At 54.3% G+C, this 18464-nt stretch overlaps 1 protein-coding gene across 1 annotated transcript in view; it reads right to left on the reverse strand.

The window, feature by feature from the left end:
- The window catches only part of LOC119036656 (contactin-6), a 120169-nt gene that overhangs the window by 57258 nt on the left and 44447 nt on the right, over window positions 1-18464 (reverse strand). Inside the window, exons 9-11 of the mRNA XM_053669291.1 lie at window positions 14511-14714; window positions 12215-12317; window positions 391-575 (exon numbers count right to left, since the gene is read on the reverse strand). Coding sequence (XP_053525266.1) covers window positions 391-575; window positions 12215-12317; window positions 14511-14714 — 492 coding nt within the window. The remainder of the gene's footprint in view (window positions 1-390; window positions 576-12214; window positions 12318-14510; window positions 14715-18464) is intronic.

Consider the following 18464-nt stretch of genomic DNA (forward strand, 5'->3'; position numbering starts at 1 on the left):
AGACCTGCGGGTAGACGAACCCCTGGGGAGGGGAAGTGGACACTGAAAACCTTCTGTGACTGCCCCTCCCCCAGGTTTTCTAATTCCCCCGGAACTCCTGCGTGACTACGACCCCCTAGGCTGCGGCTGCCAGTTGGACGGGAACTCAGGGGGTTGTGAATGCCTGCCCCTGCGACACTGCCGCCGTTGTCCAGGCAGCTCTGATCGGACACGGGATGCCCAGCCCTGGCCAGGATCAGAGTCGAGACTCAGGAAAGGCCATTGCCCCCTTCTAACCGTCGTGTTTCGCACCCTACCCCACAGGTGGCCCCCACAGTGCACCCAGGGCCTTCACCAGTGGCTGGGGCTCCCCGGGTGCCCCGTACACCCCCTGCCCCCCCGGCAGCTCACCGTAGAACAGGAGGTGGCCCTTCGCTCGGTTCCTCCCGCGCGGGTTGCCCGCCGTGCACTCGTAGAAGCCTTCATCTTCCTGTTGAAAGTTCGGGATTTCAAGGGTAGCCTGGGATTTGCTGTACTTGACTTTCCCTGGCAACGGGCTTCCATCCAACCTCCTCCAACTAATGTCGGGGACTGGACTGAACAGGTACACCTCATTAGAACACAGTCCGGCTCAGCCTCGCGACAGCAGGCAACAGCAGAGCGTCCTTCAAAACAACTCCCAGGGAAAAAATCCAATTAATCGATCACATGGAGGCTGGGTTTCAGTCACACAGCACACGCTCGTTCCCCTCACGGTCGCCCAGCACTCTGTCACACACATGCAGTGGCCAGGGGACAAGGCAGGGACTGAACCAGACTGGTCCTGCGCCCTCAGGCAGCTGACACACTGCTGTCAACATGCCACAAACAAGCAGTAGGGAACAAGTGCATTTGTGGATTTTGACCATGGGGACACTTATTGAAGCTGCGGCGAGAGTCGCAACAGTGTATCAATTTAAACACCGTGTTCAGGAGACGCTGGCAAGTTCCCTCTGCGTTTGCAGATTCTGAGAAAACAATTCAGATCCTGCTAAAGCTAAGCCGGTGCTGGCAGGGGGGCGGTGGGTGAGTGAGGTTATGGGGGGCAGTAGTGTCGTGGACCCCTGTGCACTGGGGGCACATGCTCTACGACCCTGAAAAGTGCACCTGTCACCCCGTTCAGATAAAAGGAAAACAACAATAACATAAGAGATAACATGGCATCGTGCCCTGTCTCCCATTGAAACAAATTTGCAAAGAGTTTCTTCACTTACAGGGATTTAGCTTAATGTCATATATCCGATATGTTTAGTGTAACACTAAATATATTTTTAACATGTAAACTTAATATCTAACAGTAAAGAATGGCTTTAAAAATCTGTGGAGGAGAAGGCCTCATTTTACAGGTTTGATGCAAGGAAACATTATAATGCAGGCTATAAATAAAATTACACACGGACGATATTTCCTAACAAATGAAGCGTTCGTAAAATCTGTCCCGACCGATTTTCCTTGACCTCTTTCCTTTCCTCCTGGCCAAGCAGTCTTCCTTCCCTGAGCGACTGTCAGGTGAGCTAAATGTCCATGTTCTGAATGCATTTTACGTGAACAATAAGGACAGAATCATTTTCATGAAGCCCAGTTGTCAGCTTTGCAAAAGCATCAGCTTCTTCGAGTCGAGGGAAGCGAGGTGGGGGAGATGCTGCCCGCACACCGAGGGGCTGGCAGACCTGCAGCGGCCGCGCCGGGAAGCCGCCACGGACACCTGCAGGGCGACCCCGAGCAGCTTCACAGGAAACACGGACACCGGTAATGCTCCGGGAGTGTTGTACCGGCTGGAGATGGTGATCTCGCGTGCACACCAAACATGCCGTCAACATAGACAATGATACGTGGGCTCTCGCCCATTTGTCAGAAAACATAGCCCTCCTTCGGTGTTCGATGCCATCGTTTGTCTCAGAACTCACCAGACGGCTACAAACGCAAACTGAACTTCAACACGAAATAAAATCACAACGATCATACATTTAGTTTCTGTCCTTTTAAAAAGCCTTGCCACTTACCCCCAAATTAGGCTGACAGGTTAGCAAAATGGCACATGCCTGCCGACGGCTAACTTCCGATAACGGCTCCCCGGCCGTGCATTGCAGGACCGACCGAACCGGCACGAACAGAGCGGAGTTCGAAGGAAAATGCGTTTGCTCGGAAGGAGCGTCACCGAGTCTGAGGAATTCTGTGGTGTGTGCAGCTCTACCCGGTTACTGTAAACGTGTGTCCTGCATCCGTGAACCGGCAGCACTTCCTTTCTTCTGGGCTCGAATGTCTGTTTGTTTCCACTTTCTGTTTATCTCGATTTTCCATCCTTTCCCTACTATGTGCGCATACGACCCGCGCAATGACGAGTTCTAAGCAAATTTATTTACAAAGAGAAAAGCAGAGGCTCCGACACACCTCTGACTATGTGACCCTCCATCTCCTGACAGCGTGTCTGTGTGGCAGGGACATGCCAAGTCCCCAAGTGGGAAAGCCTCAGATCTCCGGCACTCGGACAAACCTGAACTTGAGTAGAGAGCGTTTTCCCACGCTTATGCAACTCGCGTGCATAAGCGTCCTTTATTTTGATGGTGGAGACCAAGGTCACCTTTTAAGGCATCTGCCTGAACCTCTGAGCCAGTAACAGGACATTTAATAATGTCCTGACATTTAGTGATGTGACCGCAGGACGTCACAGGAACAGCTAGTGCGGCCCCAGCCGGCGCTGTGCCAGGCGGGGCGCCTGGGGGAGCGTGTCCCAACGGTCCCACCACCTCTCCCAGCGCCCGACCGAGCCAAGCCAGGCAGACCCCAGAGCCGCTGCAAGGCCCCTCTGACAGCATTGCCCTTTGTGGTTCTACAGGAGGTGAGTCTCCATTTCGGGGGGACCTGCGTACTTAAGTGGGAGCAAAGAGAACAAGTCCACCCATCTCGACTCTTCGGAACCCTGCTCCCCGGCCCCCACAATAAAAGAACCCAGGGAAGCCACGCCAGCCTCTCTGGACACGCCCTGCTCCCTCAGGAGTGTCCTGGCCTGTCTGCTCCTGGTGGCCCTTCCCCGTGGCAGCTGTGCAGGAGGGAATGTCAGCACCGCCCCCACCTGGGCGCCTGAGCCTCCAGATCCCCACACTCCCTTCCTCGAGGCTCAACCCCAGCACCTCTGGCGACAGTCACCCTCCAGCTGCCGGGGCTGACCCTCCTTGGACCTGGGCTCCCTGCACCTCTGACTTCAGGTCCTGCCCCGAGAGGCCTCTCTGCCTGTGGCCGCCGTGGCTGGCCAACCACGGGAACCAGGGTCGCCCGTCAGACAGCCAGGCATCCAGCTGGAGCCGCTCGGGCCGAGATTCTGGAGGGAAGCCTCCCGTGGGGGGACTGGCTCCGACAGCGGGGTGCACGGGGGCTTCTGGGTGATGGTCTCCAGGACAGGTAGAGAGAGGTCCTTGGTGCCAAGGCGAACATCGCCGGGGAGAGAAGCATGGACTTCTTCACTCGCACAGAGCGAGCGAGGCCCGTGCTGGACTAATTGTCTTTGGGGAGTAAGCTTTTCTGAGTCACAGTCCTGCTGTTTGGGTCCGAAAGGTCCTGACCGGTAGGTTCTGATGCCTGGGTTCCGGCGTTCACAGGCTCCTCTCTGTCTGTGTGATTGAATTGTAGGGTTCAGAGATGCGGCGCATTAGTCTGGGTGTCGTGTTTCAGGTAGTTTAGAACTCTCAGCGCAACTACACTGTCAAAGAATAGTCACGCAAACGGTAACTTCATTTTTCAGTCGGAGAGTCTTACCAAGGATGTCGTGTGGCCGTATTTCGTGTTAACAAGTTTCTAAGGGGATAAAGAAATCAGGCAGTCTGGCAGGACCCCCCAGTTCTTATTTATATAAAGACCGAAAGGCCGTTCTGGGTTGCCCCGTCACTGCTGACTGTGACTGCGTGGTTCTCGTGGCACCGGAGCCCGCACACCGGGGCTGGGGAGGGTCCCTGAGGGGCCAGCGAGGACGCACACACACTCCCCGGTGGCGGGCACTTCCAGTGAGGACACTCCACACCTGCAGTGTCTCCTTTTCACACCTCCTTTCTGAAGCCACGTGAAGGGGGCTGCCGGGCCCTGGGGGTCTTCGAGGGGCTTCGGCGGGGGCAGGGAGGGGGACATCAGTGTTTAGTCTCTCCAAACGTTGGGGTCAGGAGGTCAGCCATTCTGATGGCTGAAATCCACCATTTGGGGTCCAATTCCCAGCCAGCGACAATTTCTTCCCCTTCCTCTTTTTAAAAAAAAATCTTCGCAAATAGGATGTAGATGAAAATCCTACTTGATGCAAACGTCGGGAAAGAGAGCAAATCTGGAGCACGGCGCTCACTGCGGCGGGTTCCTGACCGCAGACGAGGACCCCACGAGCCCCGGAGTCCAAGGCAGCGCGGCCACAGCCCCACCTACTTTGCTCCCTGTGTTCTAAGCCGAGGCTGCGAGGCGGGCTCCTGGCCTGTGAAGTACGGCCAGAGAGCGGACACACAGCCATTTCTTCCTCTCGTCCTTCCTTTCTGCCCCAGCCCCTGGTTTCCTGCTTCTCACGGCGTCGCCCTAGACAAGGACCTGGGCTCCGTCCTCCGGTCCTTACCTTGTCCCGAGTGAGCGCCCTGTTAACTGTGGCAAAGACAGGGATACGCTTTCTAACCATCTGGCCTAGCTCACCCTTAATTGGAAGTTAAATTAAAGCCCTCCACGCACTGGGAGGAACTGTGTTTCCACTCCAGACTTGTAGCCCATAAATAGAATTTTCATTACCAGGAGCATTTGAGAAAGCTTCTATTTCTCGCCCGGATTTGTGAAGCCTCATTATCCGCAGCTGAAATCCAGCTCATACCAAGTTTTCAACCAGAAAGTGGTAGAGAGAACCTGTTTTCTAAGATGCTCATATTGGGATTATTCTGCACTTGAACTTCGTTTCTGAAAATACCATCGGTGGCCATTTCTAATCAGAGAGACTGAGGCCGGGTCAGAAAACCAGCCAAGGCCTTTGTCAGGGTGTCAAGTGGCCCCACCAGCCGCTTTCATTTTCCAGCCCGAAACGTCCGCACACGGAAGGCCGAGGGGGTGCAGCGGGCAGATTCGAGGTTCTGCAGAAAAGCATCTCACCACTCTGGAGAGGGGACAGCGTTCCTGGTCCGAGGATCGATCTCAGTGTCGTCTTGGCCCTGGGCCCCGGCAGCAACCGCGCCGGCCTGCCTCGGGAAGCCTCGTGATCGGAGAGTGTCCGCCTGCTGGGTCAGACCCCCGCTGGCAGCCCCAGAAAAGCCACCACGACTTGCTCATGGTGACAGTGGCACTTGCACGCTGGGTAAAAAGACACAGGCAAACTGAGCAAGAGGGCACAGACACCGGACCTCCGGATTTCAGCTTCCCCTCACCTTCAACCAGAGGCAACGTGGGCACGAAAAAGGGGGGATCAGAGGAGGAACTGTCCGTGAGACTGTGAAGTTGGAACCAGAGCTGTGGCTCGCTAGATCGCTGACTACTGCGATGACCAGAGGGGGACAGGAAGGCCCTGTTACTGTCCAAAGAGTCCCTGAGGACTCTATTGCCACTTTCTGCTGCTTTAAACCGCAGTCAGGTCGGTGCTGGTTTGCACGCCGAACACTGTTCCCAGGCCCGGCAGGGCTGCTTCAGCGCCAGCATTGAGCGGTTAATTAACAGCTTCTCCCTAATCCTTCTTTTTTTTTCCCCCTCTTTGGGGCATTGTAGGACAGACTGTTAAATAAAGTTCACTTCCAAAAGAAGTGTTGTGTTGGAGAAAAAGCACGTCCAGCGTCCATACAGAGCCAAGCGCTGGCAGTTCCAGCCCCATTTCCCTGAACGGGAAGCGTCTGTACGTGTGTCAAGGAGACGCACCTGCAAGGACACAGCCCGTGGGACCTGGGCCGCAGCCCGGCTCTCGGCCCGTCCTGACGCATTCAGGCTCAGCGACCCGGCCTCAGCGACCTGCACTGTCTGGGTTTTCTCAGCTGTATGATGAAAATAATGGCACCACTACTACTTCCATCACTACTAATGGATTTGCAGGCTGTTGGGCACGAAATAAGTACTCAGTGAAAGCCCACCCACGTCCGCCTGCTCACCGGGCCGTTTCTGCTGCTCACCTCCTCAGCCGGTCTCCCCAGAAGCAAGTCGGAGTCCAGGGGGCCACTGCACAGCCCCCCTGGAGGTCGTATTGCCACCTTACACACAGGCCTAACTGTAAGTTAACACCTCCCCAGCCACAGCACCGCGATGCAGCTCTGCAGTAGAGAAAACGGTAATTTGGCCGAGGAGGTGAGGTCCCGCACCTGCGCTCACCTTCGGATCCGTAGGGCTCAGCCTGAGGTCAGCTCATCACTGTAAACATGGGTGAACGCAGAAATAAAGGAAGCAGCGGCCGAGATGTGTCCTGTTTAATCCTTGTACCCGAACACGCCCACCACTTCGAGGAGCACGGAGCGTGTCAGGCTGTGTGCTCTGTGCTCCGTTGGAACCACGTGACCCTGTGAGACGCAGAACTATGGGGATTCACTTTTTGGACTAGGGGAGTTGGGGGCACCTGCCCAACATCACACAGAAATAAAAAGTATGTATGGATGTGAAGCACAGTCTGTCTTCTCATATCACAGGCCTGGGCTCGTGGCTCCCGTCCTTGGCGCCTCCGGCATGAACTGCCCGGCTGCAGAACGGAATCGGGTCTGTAATGTGCGCCCGGAAATGTGTTTGTCACCTAACGAGCTGGCGTGTTCAACCCCCGTGGGCGGGGACAGAGCTCCTCTCTCCCACTGGCCAGGCGGTGAAGTCAAAGAGGTTTTGTTTTTTTTTAACATATTGAGGTGCCTCCAAATTCCAATGCAGGGTCTAGAGATGGGTTCCCAGTTCAGCTGGAAAGAGGAAGCGAGTTTGTTCCTTTCCTCTGGCTCAGGTCCAACTCGGACATGAAGTCGGTCTCTCCTGCCACCGCGAGTATGAGACAGGTGAGACGGCAGGTGTGGGAGAGGTGCTGGCAGCCAGCCCAGAGGGCGGGGGCGGCGGCCAGAGGGTCCGAGTTCTCCTCGGGTGCGTCCTGCCGCCTTAGTTAAGTTTTAGAAACAGCACTGTCAAATTCCAGGCTCTACTTTTGAGAAAAAGATGAAAGCCGATGTTTGACGCTGGATTCACTGTGTGTCTGGGAGATCGAAAGGGGTCGCTGGAGGGCGGGGTCCCGGGTTTGAGGGTGGACCCCCAGGACTGTTCCTCAGGAGAACTGGAGGCTCACTCCCGGAGGCTTAGGGTGTTAACGTCCCCTTCCCCCAGTAAGTCTACTTTTCCCGAAGTGGATTGAGAAGTTCACATGGAGTTGGGCAAAACGTAGCCACGAGAACATTAATTACATCATCATTCACGGAAACAAAAAAATGAAAACAAGAAGTCTGGTCGAAACAGGGTCCGAATTCCTCACTATCGATACCAGCGAGGGGTGGAGTCTGGTTGTGACCTGCAGACATGTTTGTGGTGATATGTGTCTTAAAGGTTTTTAAAAGCATTTTTCAAAAGAATACGCATTGTGTTATAATAATTGTATTAGAAATAAAATGAAGAATTAAAGATGCACCAAAAGACTAGGAGTAGTTATGCTCTGGGGGAGAAATTAAGTGTAAAGCTAATTTTATTCTCTTCTTCTTGTTTGCCTGTATTTTTATAATTTTCTCAACATGTTTGCAGGAATACCAAACAGATAAAACTCACTGCGTGTTTCGTTTTGTTCCATGTTTCGTTTGTGTGGTGTTTTGCTTTGTGGTGAAGCTTCACGGAAAACTGTGCTTTTCTGGGACTCCCACAGCGTCCCGCCCCGCCCTGGGTTTGCGCCTGCCCCCCGCCCGCTGTGGGGCCCGGGACCCCGGATCCTGCTTCGGTCTGCCATTGGCCTCCATCTGCCTGTGTCCTGTCTCACTGGGTGCGTGTTCCATGCTCATGTGGGAATAATTTGGTTGAGACCTAAGTGTGTGTAATTGAAAACAGGAAACCAACAGAGAAAATCGACAAAAACCAAGTGCTGATTCTTTGAAGAGATCGATGAAGTTGATTTTTCTCTAGGCTGCGCTAACCCACGGAAAAAAAAAGGCACAACTACTACTAGAAATGGAAAACGCTTCATTACTATTGACCCCCGAACATTAAAAAGATGACTTAGATGAAATTTTAACCACTTTCTTGAGAAGTACAAATGACCAAATTTCTCACAGGGGGAATGAATCATCTGAATAGACCTAGGACTCCTAAAAAAGTGTAATAAATAATTAATAGTTTTCCAAAACAGAAAGCACAGACCCCGTTAGAGTCACTGATGAATTCTCCAAACACATAAGAAAGAAATCATAATTATCTATAATCTCTTCCAGAAAACAGAAGCAGAGAGAGCCATTTCTAATTTCTTCTATGAGGCCAGAGTTTCCCTAATATCAAAACAAGAGAAATACGTTTCAAGAAAAGAAAAACTACGGACCAACATCTCTCATTAACATAGATGGAAAAATCCTGGACAAATGTTCACAGATTAACTACATCAGTGTTTGGAAAGATTAATATACCACAATCAAATGGCCCTTATTCCAAGTATGCAAGACTGGCTCAAAATTTGCAAATTAATTTAAGTAATCCACTCCTGAGCAACAACAAAAAATTACGTGACCATATCAATCGGTACAGAAACAACAGTTGGAAAACTCAACACCCGTCACAATAAAAGCTCAAAGCAAACTGGGGCTAGAAGGGAGCTTCCTGGGCTTGTTGAAGAATGTGTACCAAAAAAAGAGCTGACATCGTTCTTGATGGCGAGAGATGGATTGTTTTCACATTGAATAAGGAATAAGACAAGGACCTCTCCTCTCACCACCTCCATTCAACGCTGCCTTGGAGATCTCAGCTGAGACGAGCATCTGAGCGCACCTATCGGACTTGCAAACCCATGGGGACCCTGCACGGCTTCCCGGGGTGCAGACTACAGAGACACCACGGGTGTGAGATGAAACGCAGACCTCAGCGGCTCTGTCCTCTGACAGTTCCAGAACACCTGCAAACACCGTGGAGAGACTTCAGAGTTACTGGGTTTCTTTTCCTCCATAAATTAGAAAAAATAACCCAGAGACTCACATCTGCCTGAGTACAGCCCTCCGTGCAGAGGCTCTGAGATACACAGGGGCGTTCAGGGCAGCCACGGGCTCTATTTACACTCTGGAGCGCTGATGGCAAAGCTCCTAATTTAAGGGGGGGGAGAAAGGAGAAGGGGTTCGTCTGTTTGGTGGGGCAGCGGGGGAAGGACGGAGGATGCCAGGTTAGTCTCTTCAGACAGTGCACAGGCCTGGCTGTTCTTCTAAAGGGGCCTGGTCTGCTGGTCTGTCAGTCTGCCAGGTGGCGTCCGCACCCACCAGCGCCCCAAGCTTCTCGGGGCGTCTCACAGAGCAACTGGTGTACAGCTCGGCTAGTTGAGAGTCTGCCCCGCTAAGACGGTGAGAAGAGCTGAGAGTTCAGTCTGTGATCAGGAAGGTCGTCAATCCCCTGTGGAGAGGAAGTCGCTCACCGCAGGAGCCTGGGCCGAGAGGGGGTCACGCGGGTTTTATTATGCATAGTTTTAACAATGGACATTAAGGTATCAATCTTATTTTTAACATACACTTCAGATTTATCATTGTGAGAGCTTTTCAATCATTATTTTTCTGACTCAAATTTTCCTGGGTCGAATATGGCTAATCCTACTTTGGTCAAGGTTAGGCACCCCCAGGGTTCTCAGCACAATCGGTTTGACTGTCTACTGTTTTACCGGTTCTCAATGTTTAACACGTCAATGGCTTCTATCACTGTGCGCTTAACCAGCAAGAAGGGACGGTTTGATGTATTTCTAAGTTCTCCACGAGAATTCTCAGTGATTCCCCTCGTACAGTCAGAGGCCTCACTCGTCCTGTTCGGGTGGTCAGCCCATGTCTCCCACGGACGTCCAGTGGCCTCTCCCGGCCCGTGACCGGCTCAGGAGCACACACGGGTTGATGAACCCCATGTGGGTCGGTCGGAACAGCCTGACTCCGCCTTTTTCCTTTCTCTCTCCCTTCAATTTCATGGCCAACTGGACTAAAACGGGGTTCGGCAGGATTACCTGGGTATTGCTCTTTCCACATGTCCGTAGGTTTGAACGTTTTAGAAATAAATAAAGTTAAGGAATCTGATATGTGAGCAATTCAGACGATATCAAGGAGCCAAATGTTCCCCTCATCTGCTGGCCTTTCGACCTCCGGCCTGTGCCTGCATCTTGGTGGCTCGGCCACGGGCCCGAGGCCGGGAGGTGGGCACTGGCCTCCTGCCATCCCAGGGGGCGCTTTCTGGCCTGGCCGCCCCCACCGACGTGGCCGCTGGCTGCACTGAGAGCGAGGGGGGCTGGGGCTTGGGCCGCAGGTGACTCGGTGGACAGTTACCACCCGGATGCCAAGCCCGGTGCCAAGTTTCTGGCATGTCGTGCCCACTGTCATCGTCCCACCAAAGGGGGTGGAGTCCCCGTGATTCCTTGTGAAGAACAAGACGTTCTTGCTGAGGTCGCATAAAGTACCCACAAGAAGGGGGGGCCGGATCTGCCTCCTCTGACTCAAGAGTGGCGGTCCGAGCCACCTGCCCGACGTCTGGAGCTCAGAACGTGAACTCCAGTGGGGCGGGGTGCCTGGCTCTGACCCCCTCGCAGACGCGGACCAGGCCGGGTTGCTCCTCCCAGCTGAGCCTCCGCTTCTCACACGTAAGAAGATGGCGGTGTGACCCAGGCGATTGTGAGACTAACAGACATCACATAAATTCTTAGTTATACCTGGTTTAACAAACGACACTTTTTATGTGGGACTCTTGAGAACCAGCTTTAATCACTGTTAGCCGTTTATCATGTATGAGTATTTTTTAAATCTCAGGAATCCACGTGTCCCTTAGTCTATCCACGTGATAGACAATGCTGTTGATATTCTTCTCAGAGGCCCTCTTTTTCTGTTTTCTTTTTAAATGAGTCATCTAAGTCTCCAAGCATTTTTCTGACAAATGTTTTGTGTTTTTTGGCAACTTTAGATTCCGAGAAAGCTTGAAAAGGGTCCAAGCCCATAGTGTCTTAAAGGGCAGGCAAACAGAAACTTTCAGTTGGTCAATCAACAACCACTAGGCAAACGCCATGGGGTGAGCATGGAAACACAGTGTGGCCTCTTAAATACGTGAAAAATAAAGCCCCCGGAAATTAGAAGGTGTGAAATTGCACACTCGGAGCGGGACCTAAAAGCCTCACCAACCAGCACTAATTTGCACCGCCTCCTGGAAACACGGGAACAAGGCCGCACAGGGTGCCTCCCGCAGCTCGGCCGCAAATCCCTGCTTCCAAGTGCCATGGCCACCGGGGAACAGACTGGGCGTGGCGGGGAGCCCTTGGTGCAGATAGTGGCAGCGGAGTCTGTTACCCTTCAAGGCGTGTTCTGCAGAGAGCAGACTCGCTCCTGCCCAGGGCGAGGACGGAGTGTGGGGGGGCTGCGAGAGAGGGACGTGGGACCTCACCCGGACCTGGGACCTGGCCTGCGGGCACCCGCCGTTAGAAACAGCAGATCTGACCTGCCTGCCTCTTTGTCCTTTGGGCGCTGGTGTCCGTGGGCAGTGAAGTGGGCCTCCCCAGAAAGTATAGAGATGCCTGACCGCTGTGTGCGGAACAGCAGACCTTCGGCTGCCTCAGAAGCTCCCCAAACCTGTCTCACGGAGCACCCCACTCGAGGCAGCTTTGCCTGCATTCTGATGGTCCCCCGTGACCAGGGGCCCTTACTCGGTCTTATTCTGGAAACCACAATGCAAGGTTTTCCTTTCCAGTTATTGCTGGTTAATTCAGCAAGGGCACCCTGGGGTGGGGCGTGTGCGTGTGGGTGGGGCACGGGGCGGCGAGGGGTGTCAGGGCTCAGTGACTTGCCCACGTCTTACACACACGAGCACACTCTCTCTCTCTCAGGCAGCTGCCTACATGGGTCCAACCAGAGCAAAGAGCAGCAACCGTGGGGAGCGTTGCAGCCCGGCCGTTTGCAGAGTGTTAGGCATTTGGCTTGAATTCCAATCAGAAGGTTCCACTTTCCCCCAGCCTTTGAAATCTATTTGGCAATTTACCTTAGAGCAATGTTTGAGTAACAAAAAGTTTTTTTTTTTTCAAAACACCAGGAAACAAACCAAAACAAGACAGCCTTACTTTCCGAGGGCGAAGCATTCCAGCTTCACAGAGGAGCCCTTGGCGGCGAGCGCCGGGTCGGGGAAGCGCACCTCGATCTTTGGCTCGTATTCCCCCATCACACCTGTTAAATATCAAAAGAGCAGCATTTCTGGAGTTTTCCATGAAGCAGATGCTTCGTGAACCGCACCCTGATTATTTTGTCCTTCTGTTAACAATACTTTTCTATGCTTCAATGAGTGACAGGAAGCCAGAAAAGGCCTCGATGCTGTTGGAGGGACCCGTCACTCCCCTCGCCCCTGACAAATGTCTGGGACACAGCCAAGTGTCAGGGAAGAGGCACCCTCGTCCCCTTGGTTTCCATAGCCGCACTTCAGGAGAATTCCCGTCGCCGATGAAGAACTGAATGCACCTGGCATCTAAAGTGTTTCGGAGTCGGCGCGAGAGTTTCTCTTCAGGGACGTGCGGCTCCGTGACCCCGCGTGGGCTCGGGGACCAGGTGGGCTCAGGAATAAAGACATTTTCAGGGAGCAATGCCAGAGTCGGCTGCATGCAAAACATCAGCCTTTCTGCAGCAGAACCTATGAAGTAACCGTGCTAGTCAGGGCCAACAGAGCCGTGAGTGTGCGTGCGTCCTTTATTCAGGTTTTACTGCTCCACGAGTCTGCCGTGCACTTATATTAAAGAACATGTTTGTGTTACAGTTTCTCAGTGTCCCCTGAGGAGCTGTGGACACGAGCCAAGCCGAGAGGAAGACTGCAGTCTGATGACCGTAAATATGCCGCCTGCTAGATGAGCTGTGACGGACAACACTGTCCCTCGGTTTGCCTCATTAGCGTAATTAATTCAACCAATGGCAAGCTGAGGTTCTTCAAAAACTTGGTCATCTTTTTACTTATGTGCCCAACACTGCAGTAATATGTTCCTAAAATAAATGGTTGTTGGTGGCCAGTACAACAGCACAAAAGGCAAAAATTACCAAATACGTATAAATAGAAATGCCTCGTTTCTAAGATCTTGGTCATTCTGCACATTCGGAAAGGCCATGGTTGAGGGGTGGAAAGTATAACGTTATTCAACTAAATGGGTGGGCCTTCTATTTTTCATTTTCCTGACATCTGACATTTCCTGAGCAAGTACTTTGACTACGTGTAATGCCTCTGGTCCCTTGTCACCATCGATGTGCTGGGGACAGAGATGCGGGAAGAGTCAAGGAACCAAGAAGGGGAGAAGCAGAAGCCAAGAGCAAACAGAGAGAAGTGGGAAAACGGGGTAGAATTTCTGAGCGTGTTATTGCCTCACTCACGAGCTTCCGGGCGTGGCGAGAGCTCTCCCTGAAGAGGGGACATTGGACTTCTGTGGAAAGCGCGTGGACAGTTCTGAATCAGGACCACGCGAGCCTTTGGGATGCTGAGTGACTATTGCACGAAAGCGCCATCCCAGGAACTCCCTGCACGTAGCTAGTTGCATAATTGCGGCAGCCATAATTAGCACTATGTTCTTGGTTTATCTGAACTCCCCAGAGAGGAGGTAAACTGCACGTGGTATTACTACGTTTCAAGCCCAGAGTCTGATCGAGAAATGCACTGTGAACTCTCTGTCAGTACACCCCCCACTGTGAATACTTAATGAAAGGACCAGCCCGGGGAGTTCTCTACTGGGACGATTCCCTTACGTGTTCTACCCTCTAAATCTTACCCCTGCGGAGACCTGATTAAGCCGCAAGCCCTGAGAGGCGGGCCGGCCAGCACTTCTAGGACCACAACGGTGGGAATCTTGGGTTTCACTCCTCTTTGCAATGCTCGTAATTAAGGTTGGCTCACTCTGATTCCCTGGGTGGGATGTGAATATTGCCCTGCTCTGCCAGCCAGGTAAATAAAAGGTGAACGAAAACACCAACATGGAAAAGAAAGGCATTAGAGAAAAGCCGTATCGAGTGTTCGTGAAAAGATATTAACCGAATTAGTAAGTCTGGCTGTATCCACACGGGAACACACACCTACCCCCCAGACACACAGTGTGGGTCACAAAATAGTCCCCAAATACTCCCCGAGCAAAGACACGTTAGCTGGCCCCTGAGCCAGAGGAAAGACGGCACAGCACACCCAGGGTCACGGTCCCTGTACCACGTGGGTCAGGTGTAGAATTTTGGGGTGTATTTTTGAGAAGTCCTGATTTTCACTGCATTTGTGACTTGTCCCTCGGCTCCTCCATACGGTGGCAAACCTGACCCTGAGGGAGGCAGAAAGCATGCAGACCACCCCCCCAGCTTCCCGCTGTGGACCAGGGGTGTTCCCGAGACCACCCACGGTCTTACCGTCTGGCCGCTGCACCAGTGGCGTGGGCGGGCCTCGCACACTCCTCTGCGCACGCTCGTTTGTCACGGAGCAGGTGTAGTTGCCCACGTCAGATGGCTCCACCTTGGCGATGTACAGGTTGCCCGTCTCTTGAGAGACAAACCGTCGGCCGTCCTCCTGGACGTCCAAAGGGCTGTCATTGAAGGCCCAGGCGTAGGACAGGTCTGGACAATGGGAGAGAGAGGCATTAGGCTCACAGGGGTCATTCCCAGGTGAAAGCCCGTGCCCTCCTTAGCCGAAGTTAGAATGCGGTTGTGCCCCCGTGGGTCGGATTTGTGTCCACTGTCCCGGCGGGATGTGACATTTCCTCGCATTAAAGCAGACTCCCCTGTGGATGGGAAATGGTGCGGTCATCCCGCCCAAGACCTCCAGGGGCCGGAGGGGGGAGCTGTGGCCGGCGGTGGGGCCAGGATGCTGTCTGACTTTGACCAGGAGACACGTGAACTTCAGAGCGACGGTGGCAGCAGGTTTATGAGGTCACGGGCCCCCCACCATCGGTGGGGATCAGGCAGAGGACAGATGGCGTTGCTCCAGACCGTGCGCGATTCACTGCTGTTCCTGGGAATGGCGGGCCCTGCCCCAGGATTCCTTCGCTGCCCCTGGAACTCTGAGCTTTACCCCAGGGAACACACACACACTTGACCCCTTTCTCACACTTGCAAACGTGCCTTGACCTCCTCGTCTGGTGCCCACTCTCCGGACCTTCGGTCCCCTCTGCAAGGTCCTCCTGGGTTTTTCATCGTTTCTCGTGGCCTCCCGCTTCTAAGTGTCCCTGCGGATGTCCTTGGACCCATGTCCCCGGGTGCCTCACTTCCAAACCTCTTGCTCCGTCTCCACCAGAATGAGGTTCAGAGGGAGTTTGAGTGCAATCAGAGAGCCGTCTGGGTCGCAGGCTCGTCTCCACCGTAGAAAGGAGGGAAGACTCCGTGCGGGTCCCCCCTGAGTCAGTGACTCCGCATCTTCTGAACCTTCCGTCAAATGAAGACACCTGAGCCGATTTCCTAAGAGGCACCTCAGCTTTGAGATCTTTAGTCGGTAACCGCTGGGGAGAGAGCACAGCGCCAGCTCTCTGGAGGCCAAGGTCACCCCTTTCCCTGAACAGAAATTACAGGGAGCCCCAGGTGCCCCTCACTCTTTATTTGTCTTTCCCCTGTAATCTCGGAACCAGCGGCAGTAATGTCCATCTCTCCCAGGGCAAATTCCTTCTCACCCCAGCGGCTGAGGTTTTTGACCTGTTTTCAGACCCTTCCATCCTGGAACATTTAGAAGCTGCTTCAAGAATGTGGTCCAGAAATAGGAAAGGTTACATAAAGAATGAAAAAAAACCCAGAGCTTTTTCACTTCATGCCTGTTTCACTTGTCCTTTGCAGCCACTCCTAATGCGGGGCTGACGCGGGAGGGTGTGGAGCCGGGCACTTGCTAACGGCCCGGTGGGGACAGGCCGACTGGGCCCCAGATCCTTCTGACGCCAAACCTGCGGCTCCTGCTTCACGCCTCCATCCTCTCCTTCTGTGTAGCCGACCCCCTTTCTCCGGGTCAGTCTGTGCTGGCCACAGCTCCCCTTCCTTGCCCCCAGCCTCCCTTCGCCTCCCAAGCTCCGTGCGTGCCCAGCCCTGCCCGCATCCCGGACAATCGTCCTGTTGCCATTGGAAGTGGTGTCCTTGTGGGTCGTGAGAAGAGCATTCAGGGGACCCGAGAAGGAGGATGAGGTCTGGCGGGAGGACTGGTTTGGGCGAGAAGAGAAGGCAGCCCAGGCTGCCCACGTCTCCTCCCCATGGACCCCGCTCTCAGAGAGGTCCGGTCTCGTCTTCCTCAGGCCCCGAAACAGGGCCGGTGTCTGACTCCTGGTGCCCACTCTCCACGCCTGCCCGACCCGGCTGGCCCAGCCTGTTCCTGGCAGGCTGGCGCTGTGCTCAGGCGCCCAGGGGCTGCTAGAGCCGCCAGCCATTGTGGCGAGAACGTGGGAGCCCACGGGGCGCGCACTGAGTGGGTGTCCATCCCCTTGGCAGGGCGACGCCAGGGGCCCCTGGGCCGTGGGAGGCGGCAGCTTCTTGGCTGAGCAGGAGACGGTCCCGAGTTGAGTGCACTCAACAACGTGGTATCCCCCCCCGCCCCCTCTTCATTAGCACTTAGCTACCTGTGCTAACGACTCCCTGCCCTCTGTTCCGACCCCCTCAGCGCCGCCTGCCCTGAGCCCGGTGTCTCAGAATCTTGTAGAATCACAGGTTGACCTGTCATTCAAAATAACTCCAACGAGTTTCCACAGAACACCAGCAGGGACGGCAACACCTCGTCAAACCTCCAGCAAGTGACTGTCTCCAAAGTGGCCCCTCCAGAGCTGAGTGTCTCGGCGAACAAGTGGGTGTCAGAGTGGCTGGCAGGGCTGGTGGTGCCGCAGAAGCTTCTGGACTCTGCCCACCAGGGCTCCTCCAGTGGGTGGGAGAAGCCAGGCTTCTGTCATGACCAGTTCCCAGGGGACGCTGGCTCTGGGGCCTGGAGCTGCACCTTGACAGGCGCCGATGTCCACGGCACACTTGGGCTCCTGGCCACTGCTGGTGATGGATGTCACGGTGGCCACCCCAGGAACATTTGCCTCCCGCAGTGGCTGCCTGGGGTGGGGCGTGTCCCTGGTTCACAGGCCGTGGACTGTGTGGGACGGGAGGGGCGGGAGAGGTCTTCAGTCCAGCTTCCCTGTTTTCCAGGGGAGTGAACAGAGGGGAGAGGCCACCGTACCACCTGCTACTGGATGCAGGGGCCTGGGGCGCCCCTCTGGGGTGGCTGAAGGGGGCACATGGCTCCCTCCCCCTGCAGCGGCCTCTGCCCACCCCCCGCCTTTTGCACAGCCACCAGTGGGAGCCTCATCTGTTTGGTTTCATCTTCAGCCCCTGCGAGCTCAGTTTATATATATTTTTAATGGGGGAAGGAAAAAACCCCCCTGCAAATTGGAAGTTTAAAATCCTTCGCATTTGGCTTTCCTTAATTAAATGTATAATTCATGAGACACTTTACTCGAAACCATTGCATTTTTAAATATTTCTGCCACCACGCATGCCATCTCCCTGTTATTAATGGCTGTGGTGCCCGTGCCGGTGACGATTCAGCAGTGTCATTAGGGCCCAGTGGCAATCGGTCCTCCCTGAAGCGCCTGCCGCTTTGCCTGACAGCAGCCTCCGCAATCTTATCATCATGCGAACGGCAGCTCCGCGGGAGGCCGCTGGAGCCTCTGTCTGCTGCTCTCTCGAGCGTGCAGCGAATCCTATTTCCCCCGAGTACGGTTATGTTTTGACATCTCGCACAGCCCCGTGTCTTGTACTGCGACATGTAAAATACAAACACGGAAGATACGTGCAATTAGACCCATTACACGGGCCGCGGTTTCTATTGGCGGGGAAGCAGCTCGAGTGAAGGGGACCGCGGGTGACTCGCTCAACCCGAGCCTGGCTCTGAGGAACGGAGATCGAAACTGGCGGCTCTGGAAGCAGGAAATAAACGAGGGGAGACCCTGATGCATGGTGCTCCGGTTCCGTGGAAACCCCCCTTTGGAACATTCCAGAACGAGTGCGCTTTACCGCAAACCGTGCACGGTGATCCAGGGTTAGAGGTGACGGGCTTTCGGCCGTACATCACGGTTACGCCAGCTCAGCCGGCAAAGACTTAATCCAAGGAAAATGATTCCTTTCCTGGCCCAAGTTGTTAATAGCGGTGCTAAGCCGGAGAACTGCCGGCACCTTTATGACCGCCCCGATTTGAGTCCCTATTTGTCCCACAATTGCTGCCGGACCACCTGGGTTTCATAGATCCCTCCTGAGTCACAGCCTCCCAGGCCGGGTCCTCTCCCTGCCAGGGTCCGAGGCTGGGCTGTCCGCTGGCGGGTCCCACTGCGAGGAGAGAAAACGCAGCCCGATTTGGGGCGA

The sequence above is a fragment of the Artibeus jamaicensis genome, unplaced genomic scaffold (genome assembly GCF_021234435.1).
Source record: "Artibeus jamaicensis isolate MK-2021 breed Jamaican fruit bat unplaced genomic scaffold, CSHL_Jam_final contig_519, whole genome shotgun sequence".
Taxonomy (NCBI): domain Eukaryota; kingdom Metazoa; phylum Chordata; class Mammalia; order Chiroptera; family Phyllostomidae; genus Artibeus; species Artibeus jamaicensis.